Source organism: Notothenia rossii (assembly GCF_949606895.1).
Source record: "Notothenia rossii genome assembly, chromosome: 1".
Lineage (NCBI taxonomy): Eukaryota > Metazoa > Chordata > Actinopteri > Perciformes > Nototheniidae > Notothenia > Notothenia rossii.
The window spans coordinates 24,267,694-24,288,381 of record NC_136912.1 but is presented as its reverse complement, the minus strand read 5'-3'; the positions used below and the strand labels follow the sequence as shown (position 1 = coordinate 24,288,381).

General features: G+C 38.8%; 2 protein-coding genes across 6 annotated transcripts; one reads left to right on the top strand and one right to left on the bottom strand.

Moving 5' to 3' along the window:
- Positions 1-489: 489 nt before the first annotated feature.
- LOC307038602 (uncharacterized protein) lies at positions 490-4,540 on the top strand. Its single transcript, XM_079680121.1, has 9 exons — positions 490-939; positions 1,519-2,189; positions 2,309-2,354; positions 2,748-2,839; positions 2,946-3,056; positions 3,205-3,226; positions 3,362-3,490; positions 3,854-4,028; positions 4,410-4,540. Exons 1-9 carry the CDS (start codon positions 919-921, stop codon positions 4,442-4,444), a joined length of 1,302 nt encoding a protein of 433 aa, XP_079536247.1. The 5' UTR covers positions 490-918; the 3' UTR covers positions 4,445-4,540.
- Positions 4,183-11,161, bottom strand: LOC307038578 (uncharacterized protein). 5 transcript variants are annotated; one of them, XM_079680082.1, is made up of 17 exons: positions 10,785-11,152; positions 10,191-10,266; positions 9,648-9,843; positions 9,264-9,465; positions 8,985-9,060; positions 8,436-8,716; positions 8,305-8,355; positions 8,162-8,215; positions 7,982-8,055; positions 7,799-7,870; positions 7,336-7,541; positions 7,056-7,152; positions 6,804-6,966; positions 6,474-6,577; positions 6,171-6,315; positions 5,140-5,266; positions 4,183-4,831 (listed from the first exon to the last, which is right to left on the bottom strand). In XM_079680082.1, exons 1-17 carry the CDS (start codon positions 10,860-10,862, stop codon positions 4,431-4,433), a joined length of 2,403 nt encoding a protein of 800 aa, XP_079536208.1. In that variant the 5' UTR covers positions 10,863-11,152; the 3' UTR covers positions 4,183-4,430. The 5 variants fall into 5 exon arrangements, with proteins under 5 accessions (XP_079536208.1, XP_079536211.1, XP_079536209.1 ...); XM_079680085.1 differs by lacking the exon at positions 9,648-9,843 and having other exon boundaries at positions 10,785-11,147; XM_079680086.1 differs by lacking the exon at positions 4,183-4,831 and having other exon boundaries at positions 5,186-5,321; positions 10,785-11,161.
- Between the last annotated feature and the right edge of the window lie 9,527 nt (positions 11,162-20,688).

Here is a 20,688-nt window from a genome sequence, read left to right as displayed (position 1 = left end):
CCGCAGTGCAGAACCGCTGTAGTTTAAATCACCTAACAATGTTGTCCATTTTAGACACAGGCTTATTATATTTACAACCCTTAATAACATTCATTTTCTGGGCTCAATGTGTGTCTTGGCCGTTTTCGTTGTGATCGCTAAATTCCCCTAGTTTCCCCATGTTTATAATATCACCGTTCCAAGCAAACAAGTGCTTTTTGTTTTGAAATCACTTCCGCGAGTTTCGCGGACCCCCCTCCCTCCTCGCTCCAATGACCATTAGACCATTTAGTAAGGTAAAAAGCAAAAGGGCAAAAACGCCTCTCAGACACTCTTCCGTTTACTTTTTTAATAAAGAAAAGAAAATGGTCCGTAGACACACAGATTCATCTCCCTCCATCGTGTTGATTTGAATCCGAAGTTCTGAACATGAGCCCGCCCCGCTCGACCTTCTGAGCCAATCACAGCGCGATAATGACCTGTATGGCGGCAAATCTCTGTCATAAATCGCGAGGGCATATGAGATCCACGCGAGCACAAGTCAAGCAGCCGCGGACATATATTATTTTCGCGAGCATAAATCGCGAGGGCATATGAGATCCACGCGAGCACAAGTCAAGCAGCCGCGGACATATATTATTTTCGCGAGCACTAAAACGGCACTCGCGCGAGAGCAATATTGAAGCCTGCAGGGCAGAAACATGCCTTGAGCATGAGCAGCATCTACATGAGCTCTCCTGCGCTCTCGCGAGCAATTCCTGCTCTTCTGCTCGTGAAACTCTGGCCTGCTCTCGCGCGCGGAGAAACGTTAGGAAGTGGGCGTACCGTGTCCCAGTAACGCCAAATCTAATTGGTTACACCCCTCCTCTTTTATGATTGGCCGTTGTCTGGATTTAAACCTAAACCAGAAAGTCCCTCCAACCTCCAACGTGATGAAATATGGCTGTGGAAACGTCTCACGTAAGTTACTTTACTTTACTAATGATTGTTTTTAATAAAAGGCATGCTTCTGTATTCTGTGGTTATTCCACAAGATCCGTCCTTACTTATAAATGGATTGAGTTTTTTAGATAATACATTTTTATACATATTTTTCAAAAGTATTCAAACAATTCTATTATAAAGATAAGAACCAATTAACTTTTCGGTCTTGACATGATAATATAAAATGTAGCTTTCAAAAACAGAATTTGGAATTAACAATTTTGATTACTCTAGCAAAATATTTTATTCACAAATGTCGCTTTTTCAAAATGTCCCCAGTTTTTATTGCCTTTCTCAAATAAATAATACTATACAAAAAAAGTTTAAAATGATGCAAATGTAAAAAAGACCAAGAATTTTGCAAGTTTCTTGGCACTTTAATTTCTGAATGACCTCTTTTTTTTCTGTTCAAACGCCCTCAGTTTATTTTTTGGAACGTTTATGATGATGTTTATGTGCCTTATTCTGTATTTGACATAATTGTTTCAATAAAGATTTACCACATTTCTTAAAAATATAATTAAATACTATTTAATACTTTATTTTTCTTCACAGCATATTCTGAAACGGCAGATCCTGGAGAGACTCCTGTCGAAGTTTGAACTTGCACTCATTCGAGCACCACTTGACCTGGATTTCCTGGAGTTTGCATGTCGCCAGGAGCTGTACCTCCTGCAAGCACTTTCGAGACATGTTGACATACCGCAAGGAATAATCCAAGCTCTTCAAGAGCTGTTTGGACTACTTAGGCAATATTTAGATTCAGAAGCCCCAAATACAGCAGTGGGATCAGTTATTGGTCTAAGAGGACGTCCTAAGTTTGAAATTGAGAGGCAGCAGTTGGTTGAGATGTTGGGGACAAACCTATCGGTGCCTTGCATTGCTAAGCTGCTAGGTGTTTCTTCAAGCACAGTCTTTAGAAGGATGAGAGAGTTTGGCTTATCTGTTTCAGAAATGTATAGCTCCATCAGTGATGAGGAGTTGGATAACGTGGTCATATCCATCAAGAATGACATGCCCACTGCTGGATACCGAATGGTCAAAGGACGGTTGTTATCCATTGGTCTACGTGTACAATGGACAAGAATGGCTGCCTCAATGCATCGAGTGGATTCCATAGGCATCCTCTCCAGACTGGCTAGTCTGGGCTGTGTTGTGAGGAGAACATATTCAGTGCGAGGGCCTCTGTCGCTTGTGCACGTGGATACCAACCACAAATTGATACGGTAGTGGTATTTATATTTCGCTAAGTGATTAAGAAATAATCTCTTTGTAATGTCCCAGTTTTGGAGAATCAGTGTTTCAATTCCAGAGTGCTATAACAGTGTGTTCTTTGGTTTTCCAGTTATAACATTGTCTTATTTGGTGGAGTGGACGGGTATTCGAGAAAGGTAAGACTGCATTTCACTTCAGTAGACACACATTAAACAAACATGTATTTTTTGTACGAGTTTCCGACTAGCTACTTAAAACCACAAAAGAGGTCCCAACGCTGTGTCCTGGCTTTTGCTTAAGGAATTTGGTCCAAATGGAGAAAGTGTATGGACTAAAAAGGAAGCAGCAAAGTCAAAGTAGATATAAAGGAGATTTTGTGCATTGCCTATTTTTGCTGCACAAGTATTATGAGTCAGTATACTGTATGTCAGTATTGTTTGCTTATTTCTATTGCAACAGGAATTCTTTAATCTCTGCCTTTTTTTCCCTATAATACACAGTTTAACAGAATGTTGTCTAGTTATTGTGTGTAATTGCCCTATTCTTAAATATTCTCTGCTTTTCTGCAGGTAATGTACTTGGGTGCTTCGACCAACAACTGTGCGTCAACAGCCTATGGCTTCTTCTTAGAGGCAACACAAAGACATGGAGTGCCTTTAAGGTGAATTCACAGAAAAAAGCAGTCTTTGGAGAACTAGATCAATACTGTGACACTTTTGGATGAGTATTTTCTTTGACAGTCCTTTGGTCAACTGTGTACATTTCAGGGTCAGAGGAGACCAAGGAGTAGAAAACGTACAGATCGCGAGATTCATGTTTTCGGTTCGCGGCACCGACCGTGGAAGCTTCATCTCTGGTAAAAGTGTTCATAACCAGAGGTAAATTACAGCATCTTTAGTAACTCAATTAGTGAGGTGAACTTATCTGATGTGTAGACCAAGCACCTTGCACTTAACCCATGCTAGGCCAGCATGAAAATAGATCACTTGAACTGGTTTTCCCTAAACCATGTATTTTCATCCATAGGATTGAGCGTCTTTGGCGTGATGTAAGAGTCATTGTCATCAACAAGTACTCTGCGATACTACTTTCCCTCGAAGAGGATGGTCTGCTCGATATCTCATCAACAGACGACCTCTTCTGTGTGCACTACATCATTCTTCCGATCATTTGCCGACTTCAGATGGACTTGGGGATTTTTACAGAAGGCTGGAACCATCATCCACTCAGCACTGAACGGAACCAATGTCCAGAGCAGTTATGGCAACTTGGACTGATGCAGACAAACATTGATCAGCCGGAGAGCCCAGAGGTATTGATCTCGTTTCAGTATTACAATACATGTCACATGTTAGACGCTTTTATCCAAAGCGACTTACATACTCAGTACTGTGGGCAATCCCACGATAGTAATTACTTACCATTTACTTTGTGTAATATACATTGTCAAAAGATTACTTTCTTTCCCTGCTCTTGGCATGACCATTTTCTGGGCATTTCATTCAGTTTGTGTTATTTTTACAGTTAAAATAACACAAACTGAATAAAATGCCCAGAAAATGGTCATGCCAAGAGTAGGGAAAGAAAGTAATTTATTACTTGATGTCATTGTTCCATATTGTTTATAAGACATTTATTTCACCAAAGTGTTCAAAACCTCTGTTATGGTTATTAGGAGCCAGATGTTGACTGGGAAATTGCTGCTGACCACGATGGAGAAGAAGAGGATGCAGGGATTGTCGTCCCCGAATTCGACTGCCCTTTGAGTCCAGAAGACACAACTGAACTTCAATCAGTATTTCAGCAAATTGACCCAAACACTCCGGTCAAGGAACTGTACTTACTCTGCCGTGAGTATGTAGCTGAAAGATGTGGCTCTTAAGAAATACAGCTCCCTTGAATGAAACAGATGAGGTAAAAGTAAAATTCCTTTGTTCAAAGTGTTACTTAAGTACCAAGAGTAAAATAAGTCATGATGCCGATTTCATGAAAGAGTAAAGTTACTTGGCACAACGGGTGACTGGGTTTTTATTCAATTAAATTGAAACAATCGACACAAAATACAGCTCAAAACTATAATGGTTCCCCAACTTCACCATTTGTTTCCAAAACATTTTGACTAGAACAGTATGTCACTTGAAAGTTTGACTGTATTCTCATCTTGAACAAATGAAAACAAATGAAAACCTTGTCAGATAAAGTGCAATAAAGACTGTCTAACCCTAATCCAGAAAACATCGATTCTATGACTCTTATGAGCGGCTAAACTCCCTGCTACTCATAACAGCCTGTGTTATGATGCTCAGGAACTCCGGATATGAGCCGAGGTGCCTTGTCGGAAAGGTAATGGAGTTGGAGCATGCATTCACTACGGGAAAGCATACCGTGTGTGTACCATAGCGCACGCTGCAATCATGGTCGAACTCAATTAAGATTTTAAACATCTCTCTCTCTGTTGAGGTGATGGGGACGTGTGCCTGCCCCGTAAGCCATTGAAGGAAGCAACCAACAGTGATCTTGGGTTTTTCCTTCATCTCCTCTTCATCTTTTGCCGCTTCACCTGTAGACTCTGTCTCTCTTGAGTCTCTTTCATCACTCTCTGTTATCTTCACAGGGGTCCCCCTCTCTTCAACCACGAAGCTCTTTTCTTCCTCTAAAAACAAGTTGAAAATGAATACAAAGAAATGCATATATTCACCTAAGCAATGTCAATAAATATGGCTATTGTTTTTAAATAGTTTTTTTATGTGGATATTTTGAAGAAGAAAAACCTCATTAGCCAGTCCTGCTTTACTTGTCATTGTTTCATCGCAACCATCATGAATGCAAAGTTGTGTTTAAACTGAGACATGTAAACATGAATAAAAAGGGTATGCAAAGCTGTCATTGAGTTGCCTGTCGTAATCGGGGGTAAAATTCAAGAACAAATACGTTTATAAAATGTCAGGGCAGTAGTATCACCTTCTTCTTCAATGTGTTGGATGAAGTCTTGTAAAAAGTTAACAATCTTCGATTCACTCTGGCGTCGCAGCGAGCCCAGCTCGCTGAAGACTGGAGATATGGCTCCCATCAGGAATTCAGCATCCGGCTTGGAGAGATGAAAAAACAAAATGATGTATGCTCAAAGTTGGATGAGCTTAACCCTTTAATTGCCAGACCAAGAAAAAAAACTATGGAAAAATTATTTGTTTGCATTTTTTTTATCAAATGGGACACACATAGCACATTTAAAAAAAAGAAAAAGGTATCAATATTGATATTGATATAAAAAGTAATGTTAAGTGTTTTTAATACAAAAAAAAAACGTGCTCATCTTACTGTAGATGCTGAATTGGCCTAACAGGAAACCACTGGCCTAACAGCAAATGTCTATATCCTGTGTTGGCCTAACTTGCTCATCTGTGTGCAACTTTGGGCTGTATGCCATGCATGAAAGCTGCTATATAAATTATTATCACTCTTTCACTCTGAGACTCATAAGGCAGTATAGATGTAGTAATAATGTAATATAAGATGTAGTAATATTACCATGAATCTATCTATTTACCATATTGTATTGGAAAACATCTCTGAAACTCTGAAAAAGTTATATTGCTAGTTTAGTTTGTTAAAAACTTTTTTTGTGCATCAAGTTATCTAATTATGTTCAGTCAGTGCTCTGACATTAAAATATGTCAAAAATGATATGGTTACCTTACAACAGTTGACCAAAAAGAGTGATTTCTTCTGCAGTGATTTTTTTAGCATGCCAACTTTCTCAGTGGAAAGCTGAATGGCTTTCTGTTCTAACCACAGTGACATCTAGAGGTTGTTTTGTGCATAACATGTCAACCAAATAGTAGAGATGGCTGAATCAGGTAGTTAAACTTTTAAAACATTTTTTCAACGGGATATCAAGACACAAAATTTGCTCTACCAAATGGTGGCGCTGGCTGTTAAAGGGTTAAGGTTTGAAATTCAGTGGTAAAATCAGCTAGAGACATAATACTGACCTTTTCATGAAGGCCAGCGACGAACAGATCCCTGAAATGCTGTGGTTGTTGTACTATCATCTCACACAAGCCATACAGCTTCATGCCTGAGCATATCTGCTGCAGCATTGGTAGAGTGCGGACCGATGAGTGCAAGATAATTGCCCTATAATTCAGTAACAGATAACAGCAATAATATAAAATCATACATAAAAAAGGGAAAGAGTGACTGCACACTCAATATGAAGTATGAGTGTAAAGGAATAATTGATTGGTTTCAAACATGGGTTGTTATGGGTTAAATCACTTAGCATATGTACATACTTTATTATGTCTTCCTTCCTCTCCCACGTTGCAAGACCACTGTACCCGCATGCTGTTATCCGATCCAGAAGGTCGTACATAGCTTCAGGTTCAGCTATCTCAACCTTTGCAATTAGAAAAACAGTATCACACAGTAAGTCATGGGAGCCTTAGCTTATTTTAAGAATTAAAAAAAAATTACACTACAAAGAGGTGTGTGTGTCAACCATACTAAAACAAACGTCATGTTATATGAAGGAGTATAATAATAATAATAATAATAAATGGGATTTATATAGCGCTTTTCTAGACCCAAAGACGCTTAATATCTGAGGAGAAGACAAATATTACCTCTTCCATAAGCTGGCTGAGCTCTGGATCAGTAACATCTTCCTTGGAAATGGAATCTCTATGAATCTCCCCAGTGGATATGTATCCATAGCACCACTCTCTGAAAAAGTTAGGTGGAGGACCACCTTGTACTATACTGACTGCCATAATCTCTCCAGCTGTCCTGCATTAACAAAGTTTAATCAATGCATAGACATTATTAATAAATGAAATAAACATCGAAAAGACATTGCAGAACACAATTCTACATACTTGAAATGCTCTTTGTGGTAGTCAGTAATTGAGTACTTGGGGGTTTTCCCTGTACTCCCTCCCTGAAAAAACTTCCTTTCAACACCTGCCATCATTTCTATAATTGAAAGGAAAAGTGGATCAACACATTGATAATCTCAATTAGACCACTGTATATGTTAAAGTACAGCATGCGTCATGCAAAGCCCTTAACCTGTGCAAGCACAGAAATTGCATGCAACCAGAGAACCGCCACACACTGAGGAATATTTTCATTTATTATAAGGAAGTAAACATATACCTGTTAAGAATTCTTTCCTGAGAGCCCCATGGTCAATTCCAGACTCTCCAATGAAAGACACTCGGAGAGGGTTTTTGGGAGAAGACCTCTTCTGACGTCTCCACTGCCCTAAACCCCTTTCAAACATGTCCTCCCTAGTGACACTAACATTAAAGAGTGTTGTTGTGTCCACTCGTCCACTAAGTGTTTCGATGGCTTCAGCAAGACTTGAAGGAAACAATTAGAAGTTGATTAGAGAACTGGATCCAAAACGTTTTCCCTTAAGAGACCCCTTTTGTATCATTGAGTAAACTGACGACCCCTGACTGATGTAAAGTGGCGTCTTTTAAATGATATTCAAGGCATAACAATAACAATGCAGGGCAACTGATGAACAGTACAATTAACACAAATAGTGAACACAATAACTGCAGGACGTTTTTGTTTAAAATAAGCAATTACAGGTACATTTGAAGCATATTACCTTTTCTCTCGCCCTGTCAGTTCTTCACTGGCATGTTCTTCCAAATCGATAATTTGTGTCGACTGCAATGTACTGATGAGGGAAAAAATATTTCAATGGGGCATGCCTTAATCATGGTTTACAATATCTAACACTGCAAGAAAAAATTATATAAAGAATGTGCATAATAGGAGAAAAAAAAACCTTTCTCTACAAGTGCTGGCATGTATTTCAACCAAATACTCAGGAAATAACTCTGAGCACAATGGACAGGCCACCTTTAAAAACACAGAAAAGCAGAGCAAATATTCAAGTGAATTACTGAGACGCAGAAACCTTCATCATCTGCAATAATGTAATTGATAAATAATGCCCTGATTTTACCTTAATATCGATTTTAGAACAGGAGGTCCTACACGGGAGCACACTTGGAGAAGCCTATAATAAAATGTAGAAAGACTGCCAATTAATGACACATACAATGAAAATTGTTTAGAAACAAACACCTACAATATTAGTGAGCTTACATTCCCAGGATTGCTTGTAGCTGGAGACTCATCTAAATCTGGGTCCAGATCCTGAAAATCGTAACCAGTTAAAAAAGCTGTCGATTCAGGATGATAATGATCCTGCATAGCTATTTGTGGAATAACATTACCGGTTCCAGATCCATGCGGTCAGAACAGCTGCTTGGTTCACACTCTTGTGCATGTAAAGCCAACAGCTGGACAGGCATGCTTAGATGACACGTGGCACATCTGGCTTTTGGCATATTTTCGAACTCCTTCGATGAGTAGGGCAAGGGGGAGGTGTCCAAAGTGTCCTGGATGGGCATTATATAGAGACAGCCTTTTCCACCTAAAGCTTTGGCAAGGTAGGCCCCCGTGTAACCCTCTGCCTCAGGTGCCAAAACACTTAATTTCCGCTGACCTGATCCTCCTATGTGGGAATACAAACAAGTTGATGTTATTTAATGCACAGAATGTTCTAGGGGAGGCAGTTGATTTTAACAAGATGCACACTTGCAGTGTTAGGCTTTCTCATGGATTGCTAAAAACAAGAGGGTAGGTAAATATGCTAACCATCAAGGGCATTAATGAGCTATTATAAGAGCAGCTATTGTAGGAGAAGATAGAGGGTATAAATAGGATTTAACTGCAGAAATACTAGACCACAGTTGAATTTAATAAGGGAGATTGTATCTTACCAGCAGCTTTATGTAGCATCCAGGCCCCTTCCAATGGTACCATTTTGGAATATGATTCCATAAGTATATATGATATCTATGTGGGAAGAGCAAAACAAGTGTGCAGTTAGAACTATAACCCTCCACACATGTCACCACTGTTGAAGCTGATTTGTGACCAGTAGTACTTCAGTGGATTGGGAAACTACAGTAATACATAAAAAATTTCCCCAAATTGGGATCAATAAAGTGCTTCTTATATTATCTTGACTCCTCCCCTTATTATTTTTTCTATCTTACCTGGGAGTGGTCAGCATTTTCGGGGATATTGAGAGTCCTCCTGCCGAGTCCAGCCTGGAGAAGGACCATTTCATCCGATGACTTTGGTGTTCTTTCTGTGCTCTTATTGAGCAGAAAGAACTGGATTGGGGTTGACCTAACAGCCCTTCTTTTGGGAGATGGGGTATAACTTTTACCCGATTTGAATAGGCCGGGGAAAGCCCTGAGGAGTTGAAAACAATGTGTAAGAGAGGCATTTAAGAAGCTGTTATACAATATATTCATTCTAAACAATCTGAAGAGCGTTAATTTCTATGAAAAAATACGCTGAATTATAGCCAATTGCCGAGTTATTACAATGGCAATTCAGTTCAGAACTATCTTTATTTCCTAATGGATCCAAACCTGGCCATATTTTGGTCCACTGTATTTCCTGCTGTAGAAGGAAAGCCAGGGGTCCTTTGTTGCTTCTGCCCCTGGACTGCCTGACGCTGCCTTGTCCCAGCCTGCTGCCTGTTGCCAAGAGCAGACTGCTGCTGTCCCTGTATAGTAGACTGTCTGTTGCCCACCTCCACCTGCTCTCCCTGAACCTGTACTTCATCTGTGAACACAATTTAAAGATGTCTATGATTCCCTAGAATCTAAATAAACTGAGTACTAAATACGTAAAGTAGTTAGAATATATAAAGGCTTCATTAATTAAACATTACCCAGATAGTCACAAGCCCTGAAAATAAATAGAAGAAGAACAAGAAGAAGATGAACCTTTAATTATCCCCCATGGGGAAATTCAGTTTTTCACTCTGGTTTTAATATAGGTTGGTAAAACTGTCACTGAAACACCTCGGCGTGCTTCCTCCGGCCAAGACTGCAGCTGTAATTTTTTGTAAACGACTGACCATTAGATGAATCTGTGAAGACAAGTGATCTCCCCCTAGTTTTACTTACGATTTTGAGAAGTTGGTTCAGCCAAGGCACTTCTCAGCAACTCAACGACACGCCTGGCAGCATTTTGTAACTCTATCTGTTAAAATAGATAGCATTTTTCATTTAATCATTTATTTCAATAGGGACAATGCACATAAACACTTTAGACAAATAACACTTCAAGTGTAAATGGATCATGTCTTACTATACTGTCTATACTGTCTTGCTGTTTTTAAATTATTGTCTTGTTGTTGCGCACTGGCACTTTGACTTTGAGTCGATGTAATTTCGCTGTAATTGTTACAATGACAAATAAAGTATCTATCTATCTATCTATCTATCTATCTAAAACAGACACAAACAAGAAATAGTCAAATTGATTGTCACAATCACAGTGCAAAGACATGTCGTCTTGTTTATCCAGATCTGCTAACAGTTAACTTTAGCTAACTTTTATTATTGCGGGCAGACAGCTGTGTCACTTTCTTCTTATACCGTGGCTTGTAAATAATGCAATGTCAATATCTTAAATGCCCGTCAAGCAGATAAAATGATAGTTATGTTAAACCATTGTTTTCTATATGCATAGCTAAAAGTACCGGTTTTTGCACGTACCTCCTTGTCGTCAGCCATTCTTCTTCTGCGGGGCTTTCCCGCTCCGATATCCCTCTTCATTTGAAAACGGCCAATCATAAAAGAGGAGAGGTGTAACCAATTAGATTTGGTGTTACTGGGACACGGTAAGCCCACTTCCTAACATTTCTCCGCGCGCGAGAGCAGGCCAGAGTTTCACGAGCAGAAGAGCAGGAATTGCTCGCGAGAGCGCAGGAGACCAAGGAGAGCTCATGTAGATGCTGCACATGCTCAAGGCATGTTTCTCCCCTGCAGGCTTCAATATTGCTCTCGCGCGAGTGCCGTTTTAGTGCTCGCGAAAATAATATATGTCCACGGCTGCTTGACTTGTGCTCGCGTGGATCTCATATGCCCTCGCGATTTATGACAGAGATTTGCCGCCATAGACCTGCCTTCCGTTTCAACCATACTCCTTCCGTTTCCACTATACTTTCTCTCACACATACATACATTCTTCTCTTGCATACATATATTGTCTTCATACATACATACATTCTTCTCTTGCATACATATATTGTCTTCATACATGCATATATTATTTATAATATTAAATGTAAACATTGAATGAATGTGCATGAGAGCAAAATTTATAAATATGAGCATTAAAATATATGAATATGAGAACAAAATGCATGAATGTGTGAGTGACAATATATGAATGTGTGCATCGAAATATGATAATATGAGAGCAAAATGTATGAATGTGTGAGTGTAAATAATATATACAGTACGTGTGTGAGAGTGAAAATGTATGTATGTAAAAGGAGAATATATGTGTGTAAGAGTGAAAATATATGTATGTAAAAGGAGAATATATCTGTGTAAGAGTGAAAATATATGTATGTAAAAGGAGAATGTATGTGCGTGAGAGGACCAGTATGAATTACGGCCTGTACGGCCCCTCATAATATTCCGTTACAATGCTCAGTAACGCAGTTACACATTTTAACCCGAAATTAAATGGTGTTTTGTTTTTTAAGAATGTACTAACATAGCGAGACATTCTGAGATCAGAGAAAAATTGTGCGGGTAGATTAGTAAAGCTGGTGTTTACCCTTCAGGCTTCGCAGGATCTGGGGGTGCATAGGCCTGCATTGCACCCCCAGTTGAATGTTATGCACCCAGAACGGAGCAAACATTGTGTCAGGTGCGCGTGACCTGCTCCATTGCGCGTGCGTTATCGAAAGTGCTTCCACAGCAGTGTGACACACATCTATGGATAATTATTTATACGAAAATGGTTAAAGCAACCATCACTAAACGCCAGCAACACTGCATCTACTGCAGACAGTAGCAGCAGGTCAGATGGGGACATCACGTTACCCTCCGTTGTGTACACTAGCTTACTCCCGCCCGACTCGCTGCCCTCGCCCCCGGAGCAGCAGTCTTTGTCGCCCGAAACTACGCCGCCCCTCTGCGTCTCGCAGGTGCCAGGATGCCACGGCAAAACAGCCTGCCCAGGTATATCTAAACAAGTACCCGCCTGTACAGTGGGGTAAGGCGGTCATTTTGCAGCTCGTGGTATAAAAATAGACAATGGCTGGAATATTCATGTGAAAATAGTGCCATATTCTGCCATGCCTGTAGAAATGTTGGGTCAATTATGACCAAATATGTTGTTTGTTCAAGTGCTTAATAGCCTACATCCTATAATTACGTTTGAAAGTTTTCGCCCTCTAGTTCTCCCGTTGAATGCTAATGTTACAGATGGTCGTTTATTCACAAATAACCCTCTCTGTAAAATCCTATATTGTAGGATAGTTTGGCCATTAAAACGCTTTTTGATTAGATTTCTAGCAAGAAGTGTATATTGTACTTTTAGAATCCACGTCCAGTCGATATGTAGGATCTATAGTTTGATAGATATTACGAAGATGATTTGAGGTATGTGGCAGCCTCCATGTAAAGTTACGGGTTGAAAACAGCATTTCCGGTCTCGATTTTTTCATAATAAAACCAATGATCAAATGATTTAACAGTGATATCTGCAGTACTCATCAACTAAAAAACATCAGTTTATCCTTGTTAATTATACGACATTTATTGGTTTAAATTGTGTACAATGCTTTTGTGTTTTTCCCATAGGTTTTTCCCTTTCGATTCTGAGAGACACCTTTCTTTTGATAGGCTAAAACATCGATTGTTTTAGCCGCGATGCATGTCGGGATATGGTGTTTATGCGATATGAAATCGGAAAAACATGTTTTTTAAATAAAATAATACTTTATTCCGAGTGTTCTTGCTTTTCTCTTTGGAAGTCATCACATAACGGCATTGTAATACACGCTTCGGCTACATTAAATATTACATATCTGCCGTAGATATTTATTTATAGAGCCCTGATCAGAAGACCTTTTGACAAACTGTAAGAAATGCTGCCAACACTGAATACGTGACGTGGATCATAACTATATTAGCAATTAATAGATCTGCGTCATTTTCTTTGTTTACATGTCAATACTTTCTGATTTTTCTTTATTTTCTTTTGTAAAGATGTGCAACGCGGATGTAAAGAGAGTGTTGTTTTGGTTCTCAGGTATGTTTGTGTATTTTGTGTGGTTACTAAAAAATAAGATTTTCTTGTTCATTTAATAATTTCTCATTGTATAAATAAGCTAGTATGTATAAATAATACTAGGGACACTGAAGTGAGCACTGCTGAGGATGTGCAATGCGGAGGTAAAGAGAATGTTGTTTTTGTTCTCAGAATAAATGCCAGAAAAGACACCCAGATGCTTCGCTGTCGTTTCCTGATCACAACAGGTCGCTTACGGTTGTGACCCGTTAAACATGTTACAATGCATAAGTTTCAAATCGAGAGACTGAAACTGTATTTTCCTTTACCGTTCTGTTTAAATTTCACAATACAGTTAATAGTCATATGTTTGATATTATTATGTTTTATTAACTACACCACTGGTTTTTTAACCTGCACCGCCTAGTGGTTAAAGCACGTTATTGAATTTTGTTGTTGAATAAGTTGTATTTGATGAAAACATTTAAATATTAACAGTAGCCTACATACAATATTGGGGGAAAGTAGAAGGCATGATAGAAATATAGAATAGAAAATATCAACAAGATACTGTAGTGATCTCTACAATAAAACTGTTTAGTGCAGGACGTCCAAAGATATTAACAGGAGGATGTGCAAAACAGACAAACTAATAAGGCTTTATTTAAACATTAAAGAATACTTTAAGTTAAGGTCTTCTTTTGAATAAGAAAAAAACGTTGGGGTTATCCACAGATAAATATGAAGTCTGACAAAGTACTTAACGTCCAATATATTGCATAGTTTATTTTGGCTCTTGACAATCACCTTCCCTGAATTTGACTCAGGTGTAACTAAAGTCTGCTGGGTTGTTTATATTTCACATCATTAATCAGAATCTGCAAAGTAACTAAAATAAATGTAGTGGAGTAAAAATACCAGGTTAACCTCTGAATTGTAGTGGAGTAGAACAAAGTAGTATGCTGCTGTAACACAAACATTTCCCAACTTGGGATCAATAAAGTATATCTTATCTTATCTTAAGATGATCGATGGCCAGTGTCATATTTGCAAAATTTGCCTCTGAACCTTGACAAGTGCATTTTTCAGGCTTATCAATGAAAAACAGGAGGGGTCACAGACATAAGACCAGCTGTTAAATAAAGCTCTTCTGACCTTAGGTGTCATGTGGGTATATGAATTCAGCCATTTATTAATTATATATTTTACATTTGATAACACCACTGTTTCGTATACCCTAAACCTCCAGGGTGTACACAGTTTAATACTGGCAACTTTGGTATGGGAAATACGAAAACGTCTTATAAAGAGACGTGCCATAGAACATGTTGCGAAACACACAATAGCCAGCATGAGTAGTTCTGGGGGGGGTGGGGGGCTGGACCCGTCCAATTCCAGTTTTGGATTGTCTGCCGTTGTTCAATTCCATTTTATAGAGCTGTTTGACGCTCAGCGTAACCTTGTCGCACTGCCACTCCAACATCCAATCACAGGGCTTGATGACTAATCACGGGGTTTGTAAAGCAAGGTCGATGTTGTAGTCCCAAACGATAGCTGGGGATTCTGGGTAGTGTAGTGTCTTCGGAAACTGTAGTGTCTAAACTTCGAAAAAACTATTTGTTTCTCTGAATCGGAGGTTAAAAATACAAAAGCATTGTACACAATTTACAACAATCAATATTGTGTAATTAAAAAGGATAAACTGATGTTTTTTAGAGGACGAATAATGCAGATATCACTCTGTAATCATTTCAAAGTGAGGGGAATATATCCGGTTTTATTATGAAAAGTTCGAGACCGGAAAATCTGTTTTCACCCACGCTAACTTTACATGGAAGCTGCATACACATTATCTTGGCGAGACCTCAAATCATCTTCGTAATATCTATCAAACTATAGATCATACACATCGACTGGACGTGGATTCTAAGAGTACAATACACTTCTCGCCAGAAATTGAATCAAAAAGCATTTTAATGGCCAAACTATTCCACAATTTAGGATTTTCCAGAGAGGGTTATTTGTGAATAAACGTACCTCCGGAGCGTTTGCAATGAACGGGCCGGGAGCATGTTGTTTCTTACACGACCACTAGAGCACCTCTAGTGGTCGTGTAAGAAACAACATACACTTTAAAACGTGTCTCTGGGTCGTAATAAGGGCATGAACAATCGGCCTATATGGTCGTTTTTTGTAGGAAGGCAGTCTGCAAGCTAGTATTGCAGCTGAAATGTTCTCCAGGTCACAAAGTCAACCTCACATGATGATGTGATAACAGTTTTCAAGCACAGTAAATATTCTCTTCCCAGAGTATATGATGGGACCAAGGTGATGATGTAGTACATGGTTTTAATAATACTTTTGCTTTTCAATGTTTGCCATTTCAAACCATGAGCTGGTTCAAATAATATTTGCCTTGATTTACAATATGTTCTCATTTGTTTTATCAGTACAGTTTTGAAGCTTTTGTGCTTTTCCTTCCCATAGTCCACTTTGGACTATATGAAATATTTCAGGATTGCACTTTTAACTCTCTTGAAATGTTCTGACTTGCTTGGTTTCAAAACATAACAAATGCCATTAATCTGTTAATTGGGGACCATCAATGCTATTTTTCATTGCTGTTGCCGGCCACTATTGCTCATGTAAACCTACTACTGCTGCACCCCTGTAATCTCAGAGGCACCCTGAGTCATTTTGTTCTGGAACCGGGCCTGTACATGACCATACATATACTATACAAAATACAGAGCCCATTCCGTGTTCCTGTTATTTTTAAATTCCTCTCTACCTTCTTCTGGTGATTTATCTGACATCCAGCGCTCTGTATTTTAACCTCTTTTCCTTTCTCTTTCTTGATCCTCCTTAGCAACCTTTATTATAGTCCTTGACAGTGGCCTGTACTACTGTATTAACAATGTGTCACATGTTAAGAATTTACAATCAGAATCGAGTATTCAACTAAGCTGTGTAATAAAAGTTGTTAGTAGCCTTAGTGGCCTATCCAGTTGTTATGCTATACCACATTGCCCTTCACTGGATGTATAATGAGCTGCACTAAGCATTTAAAATACCTAGCAATTCTTTTGCGGTTATTTTGGCGAATTACACTAATACAAAAGTAGTGCAACTCATTACAGTAACAACGAGACATTAATATTTTAATGTAACTTATTACGTGTTGATCTTTGTCTTAATGTCTTCCCATTTAAAACCCATGATCCCGTCTCCCAACAGAGAACATTGCCTCAGATGTGTCAACACTGTTTTTGTATCACATATAATATTATGGAACAAATAACAGAAATGAATGGAAACTCCCTGTTGTCGGAGAATAAAAAGTAGCAGTTGGAAGCGTCCCTGTGTGAGTTCAATTTACTCTCTACCAACTGTCATCAGAGTTAGAAGAGCTCAAAGAAAAATGGATAAACAGAAAACATCAGCACGGTTTTAACCTCGAAAAACACACCAGGGAGCAGTTAAGCGTGGCTCTGCTCAATAATTGCATTTTTCTTCAGCAGGGAGGTGTGTACAGGGGTTCCAGGTGGGAGATAGATCCCTGTTTTATTGGACAACATGACACTGTCCTTCAATGAATGTGGAGCAGAAGCTGTTGCTTTTCATAAATATTGCATGGCAGCTCACCACAGTCTGCATTTCACCGCTAGTAGTGTATTTATGTAATGACAGACCTTTTACTTTCATTCAGAAGCTGATCAAAATGTATGTTGTCAGAGCATTTAATACACCTTTGTTGTCTTTCTTTTTTCTTGATATCATTTACAGTAGCAAAGTTGGAAGAGGTATTGGAAGCTGGTGTGAATGTCCTGTCAGTACAAGACTGTACAAAAAAAACATATAGCAAAACTATAGTAAGTAGTATTACCATATATTACACAGTGCTATTAAAAGTAAACATCCATTTAGTGAAGATATCACTATGTTGCTCACCCACTCACGCTGAGATCAAAATTGAGTAGTAGTTAGGATTTATACAAATATATTCAGCAATTTGTTAATTCACTCGTGAATTATTTTGGAAAAATATTTATCAAAGCATAACAAAACCAGGACAAGACACAATGCTGACAGAAAGTAGGCACATCTGTTTCTGTGTTAAGTTTATGTTCACAGTTTTAACACTAGATGCCATGCATTCAAGATGTTTGTGGACTCTTGCTCTCTCTCTCAATGTTAGGGTAAAGCAATACTGTTTTGCAATTATATCGCAAAGTATTTATGTTTGCTATAGATCAAAACCAATTTATTGTATGCATTGGTGTAAAACAAACTGGCTTTTAAGTGAAATACTGGTGCTTAGTATTTCATGTTTAGTGTTCGTCTAAGTTACGGTTTTCAGCCACGGTCATGAATTTTAATATAAGGTTAATACATCCACTCTTACATATTTACATAACTTTGCAAGCATTTATTTTACAAATACCAAATGTTTCAGAGAGAAATTGTTCACCTTATTAAAAACACATTTTTGGTAGTTTTTTCTACAGAGGGTTAAACCAAAAAGACATCAGCAGACTTTACATTGTATTTAAACATAGCAGAAAGCAAAGAGCCTCACTTAATGTTAAATAAAACCCTGTGAGTTGCAAAGATCACAACAGCATTGCCCCTCTGTCCCACACAGGCCTCGCTTGACAAGCTTTTGCTCAAATTGATTTGAGAAGGCAACCAACCATTCTCTTTGGTTGAGGTACCATGATTCAAGATATGATAGAAATTCAGTGTACAGAGAGGACAAGAAAAACACTGTGCTTAAAAAATCAAGAGGCAGCAGAGAGCATGAAGAGAAAAATCATCTCAAGCTTAGATTTGTCAATCAAGTCCCGAACACAGCAACTTGCTGGACAGCAAGACAACATGATGGTGGGGGTCACTTGTCATTGAATGCAACGCACCTCTTTAGCAAGGAGCTCTGATGCACTGGTTTGCAGATGTATGAATGGCGCCCTTGCATGCAAGAACAGCAACAGGTAGCTGCTTAAACCTCATGAAAGGTGGAGAGGCAATACACCCTAAATGGTGCTTCAGGAGATGAAGGCCATAGTCTCAAAAGAGGTAGAGTAGAAATAAATATATTAGAGGTGGCAATGCATGCATTAAGTATCAATTCCCACAGCATTGTTAGTGTGTATGTCATCTCCTCCGGCCAACCACCATGGCTTTTTAAAATGTAGGAGACAAACTCAAAGTGCAAGTAAGGTAAGTCACTGTATAAGAACTGAAAGAACAATGAAGATCCTGCCTTTACTTGCAGTTACATGCTGTTTGATCATTTCATATGTTATTGCTGATATGTTGTTTTTTACCGATTTAGAACTTGAAGCATGGATCAATCTCTATGTTCCTCCAGCAGAAGCAACAGCAATCCCCAAAGTGTTTAGATCCTTTCTTGACTCATGGGAGAAACATCTTGGAGGTAACATGAGAAAGTAATGATCAAAACACGTAGCTGATGATCAACCAAATGTTTCTCATCCAAATACGATGTATGCATATTCAAATGTCATAATGATAACGCTTGCTTTTATAACAAGCCTGTAAGGTATGACTGGGGTAATGTGGTAGTAGTGCTGCTAAAATAGTTTTTAGCAAAACTGTAGTCATTTATCCATTTTCAATAAAATGCATTCTCTAACAATTACTCCATTGGCCTTTATGCAATTGTTCATACAAACAATTATAATTAATCGATTATTAAACAAATATATATTTATATAGACAATAAAGTGGGATGTTTGCAGTCTCTGTTGTTTACTGTTATAGACTAATCTGTTTTGTTTTGTCCTTATTGACAATAAATGAATTGTCTGTTTTTGTTAGATGTGAAAAGTAGTCACTGTTGCTCTTGGAAAATAAGCTTTTCTCAGTTTCTCTCATCTTGTTTTGCGACTCTAATGGTTTCTGATTGATGTCTGAGGAAGAATTTCAAATACAAAACAAAATATTTTCTTGCACAGGTTTTTTTGACCATTTCTGGTATCCTTTTTGATAGTGACAAATACTAAGTCATTTCGGTCATTTCTGACTAGGTCACTTTGAAATATTCTGTGCTGCTATTCTTGTAATGGTTAAATGACATTTCGGCCACTGATTGGTCCGGCGATTACGTGCACTGCTTTTTCTGGGTCGCTGAGGGGGTAAATTAAAGAAAACCCTGGACAAGTCAGCGTTGTATTAAAGCAACAAAGCAGCAAATTGTCATAATTTGTGGATGCATCCCATCAAAGCTATCATGTCAGTAATGTCTCCATACAGAAGCTAATTTAAAGCAACTTGGAAGCTGCTCACATCTCGCGAATACACGCACACACACGCGCACACACACACGCACACACACTCATATAGGCTTTCCAGAGCCAGCATGACAGCTTGGTCCTGTAATTCAGAAAGCGATAAGCTCATCTCCAAGTCTCTGTGGTAGCCTACCGGGAAAAGGGAGAAAATTAGAAAGAGAGGTCGAATGAAAGAAGAAAATGGGAAGAGTGCATGGAGCCAGCAAAAATGAAGGAGACGAGGGTTGGATAGAGGATAGAAATAAATAAAATGAGAGAACGGCAATGAGAGCACTTCACATTTGGGCTTACAGAACTGAGACTAAATGAGAGGACAAAGTAGATGAGTAAATGATCCTCATTTGGACTGCAGCATGTAATCACAGAGTAGCCATTTGCAGAGAAATACAATTCCAAGTCTGCCATTTAGAATAAGAAAACAGAAACATTTGGTGCATAATGAAAGACCCGTAATCCAAGGCCTTGCTGCCGATGTGTCAGCAGAAATATATGTATGATGATAAATAATCTTTAGCTAATGCTTCACCAAACAGTTTCAGCCCCCTCTCTCTCCACACCCCATAGCTCTGCACCACGGACCAATTTCCCAGACCATCGATTGGTGGTCAATTTCAGCCAGGGAGAGAGAGGCAACTCTTCTTCCCTATGGATTTTTGCGTCACAACGATGACTGACTGCAAATAACCACTCGCCAATCATGTCCCACTTTCCGAGTGACCTTTTCCCAAACATTCACACTTAGCGCTCTAATGCAATAATGTGTTTTATGGAAGGTACACAGACAGGGTTTATTTGGCAATACATTTGAACTATGTTTTGGGCGAAAAGACTGAATTGTGATGGTGAAACTGTTTCTGCATTCAACTATCAGTCATCAGCTCTGAACATTGACGGCTGTTGATGATATATGTGTGTGCTGTTTTTGGACTACAGTTTATTTTCAGTAGAACATCTTTTTCCCTCTTGGCATTGACTATATGGCTTCAGACACTACTCCCTAAGCCAAATGCATAAACAGTGCATACCATCAAAAAGCATGCACATGACAAAGCCTTTC

What these genes read in the sequence shown, in the direction of transcription:
- LOC307038602 (XM_079680121.1), top strand. Translation starts at nt 919, where the DNA reads ATGGCTGTGGAAACGTCTCAC. An exon ending in TGGACGGGTATTCGAGAAAG is followed by an intron (nt 2,355 to 2,747) that starts GTAAGACTGCAT and finishes GCTTTTCTGCAG; the next exon opens with GTAATGTACTTGGGTGCTTC. An exon ending in TTGAGCGTCTTTGGCGTGAT is followed by an intron (nt 3,227 to 3,361) that starts GTAAGAGTCATT and finishes TGCCGACTTCAG; the next exon opens with ATGGACTTGGGGATTTTTAC.
- LOC307038578 (XM_079680082.1), bottom strand. Translation starts at nt 10,862, where the DNA reads ATGATTGGCCGTTTTCAAATGAAGAGGGATATCGGAGCGGGAAAGCCC. An exon ending in CTACAAGCAATCCTGGGAAT is followed by an intron (nt 8,216 to 8,304) that starts GTAAGCTCACTA and finishes ATTTTATTATAG; the next exon opens with GCTTCTCCAAGTGTGCTCCC. An exon ending in CCAACACATTGAAGAAGAAG is followed by an intron (nt 4,832 to 5,139) that starts GTGATACTACTG and finishes ACTTGTTTTTAG; the next exon opens with AGGAAGAAAAGAGCTTCGTG.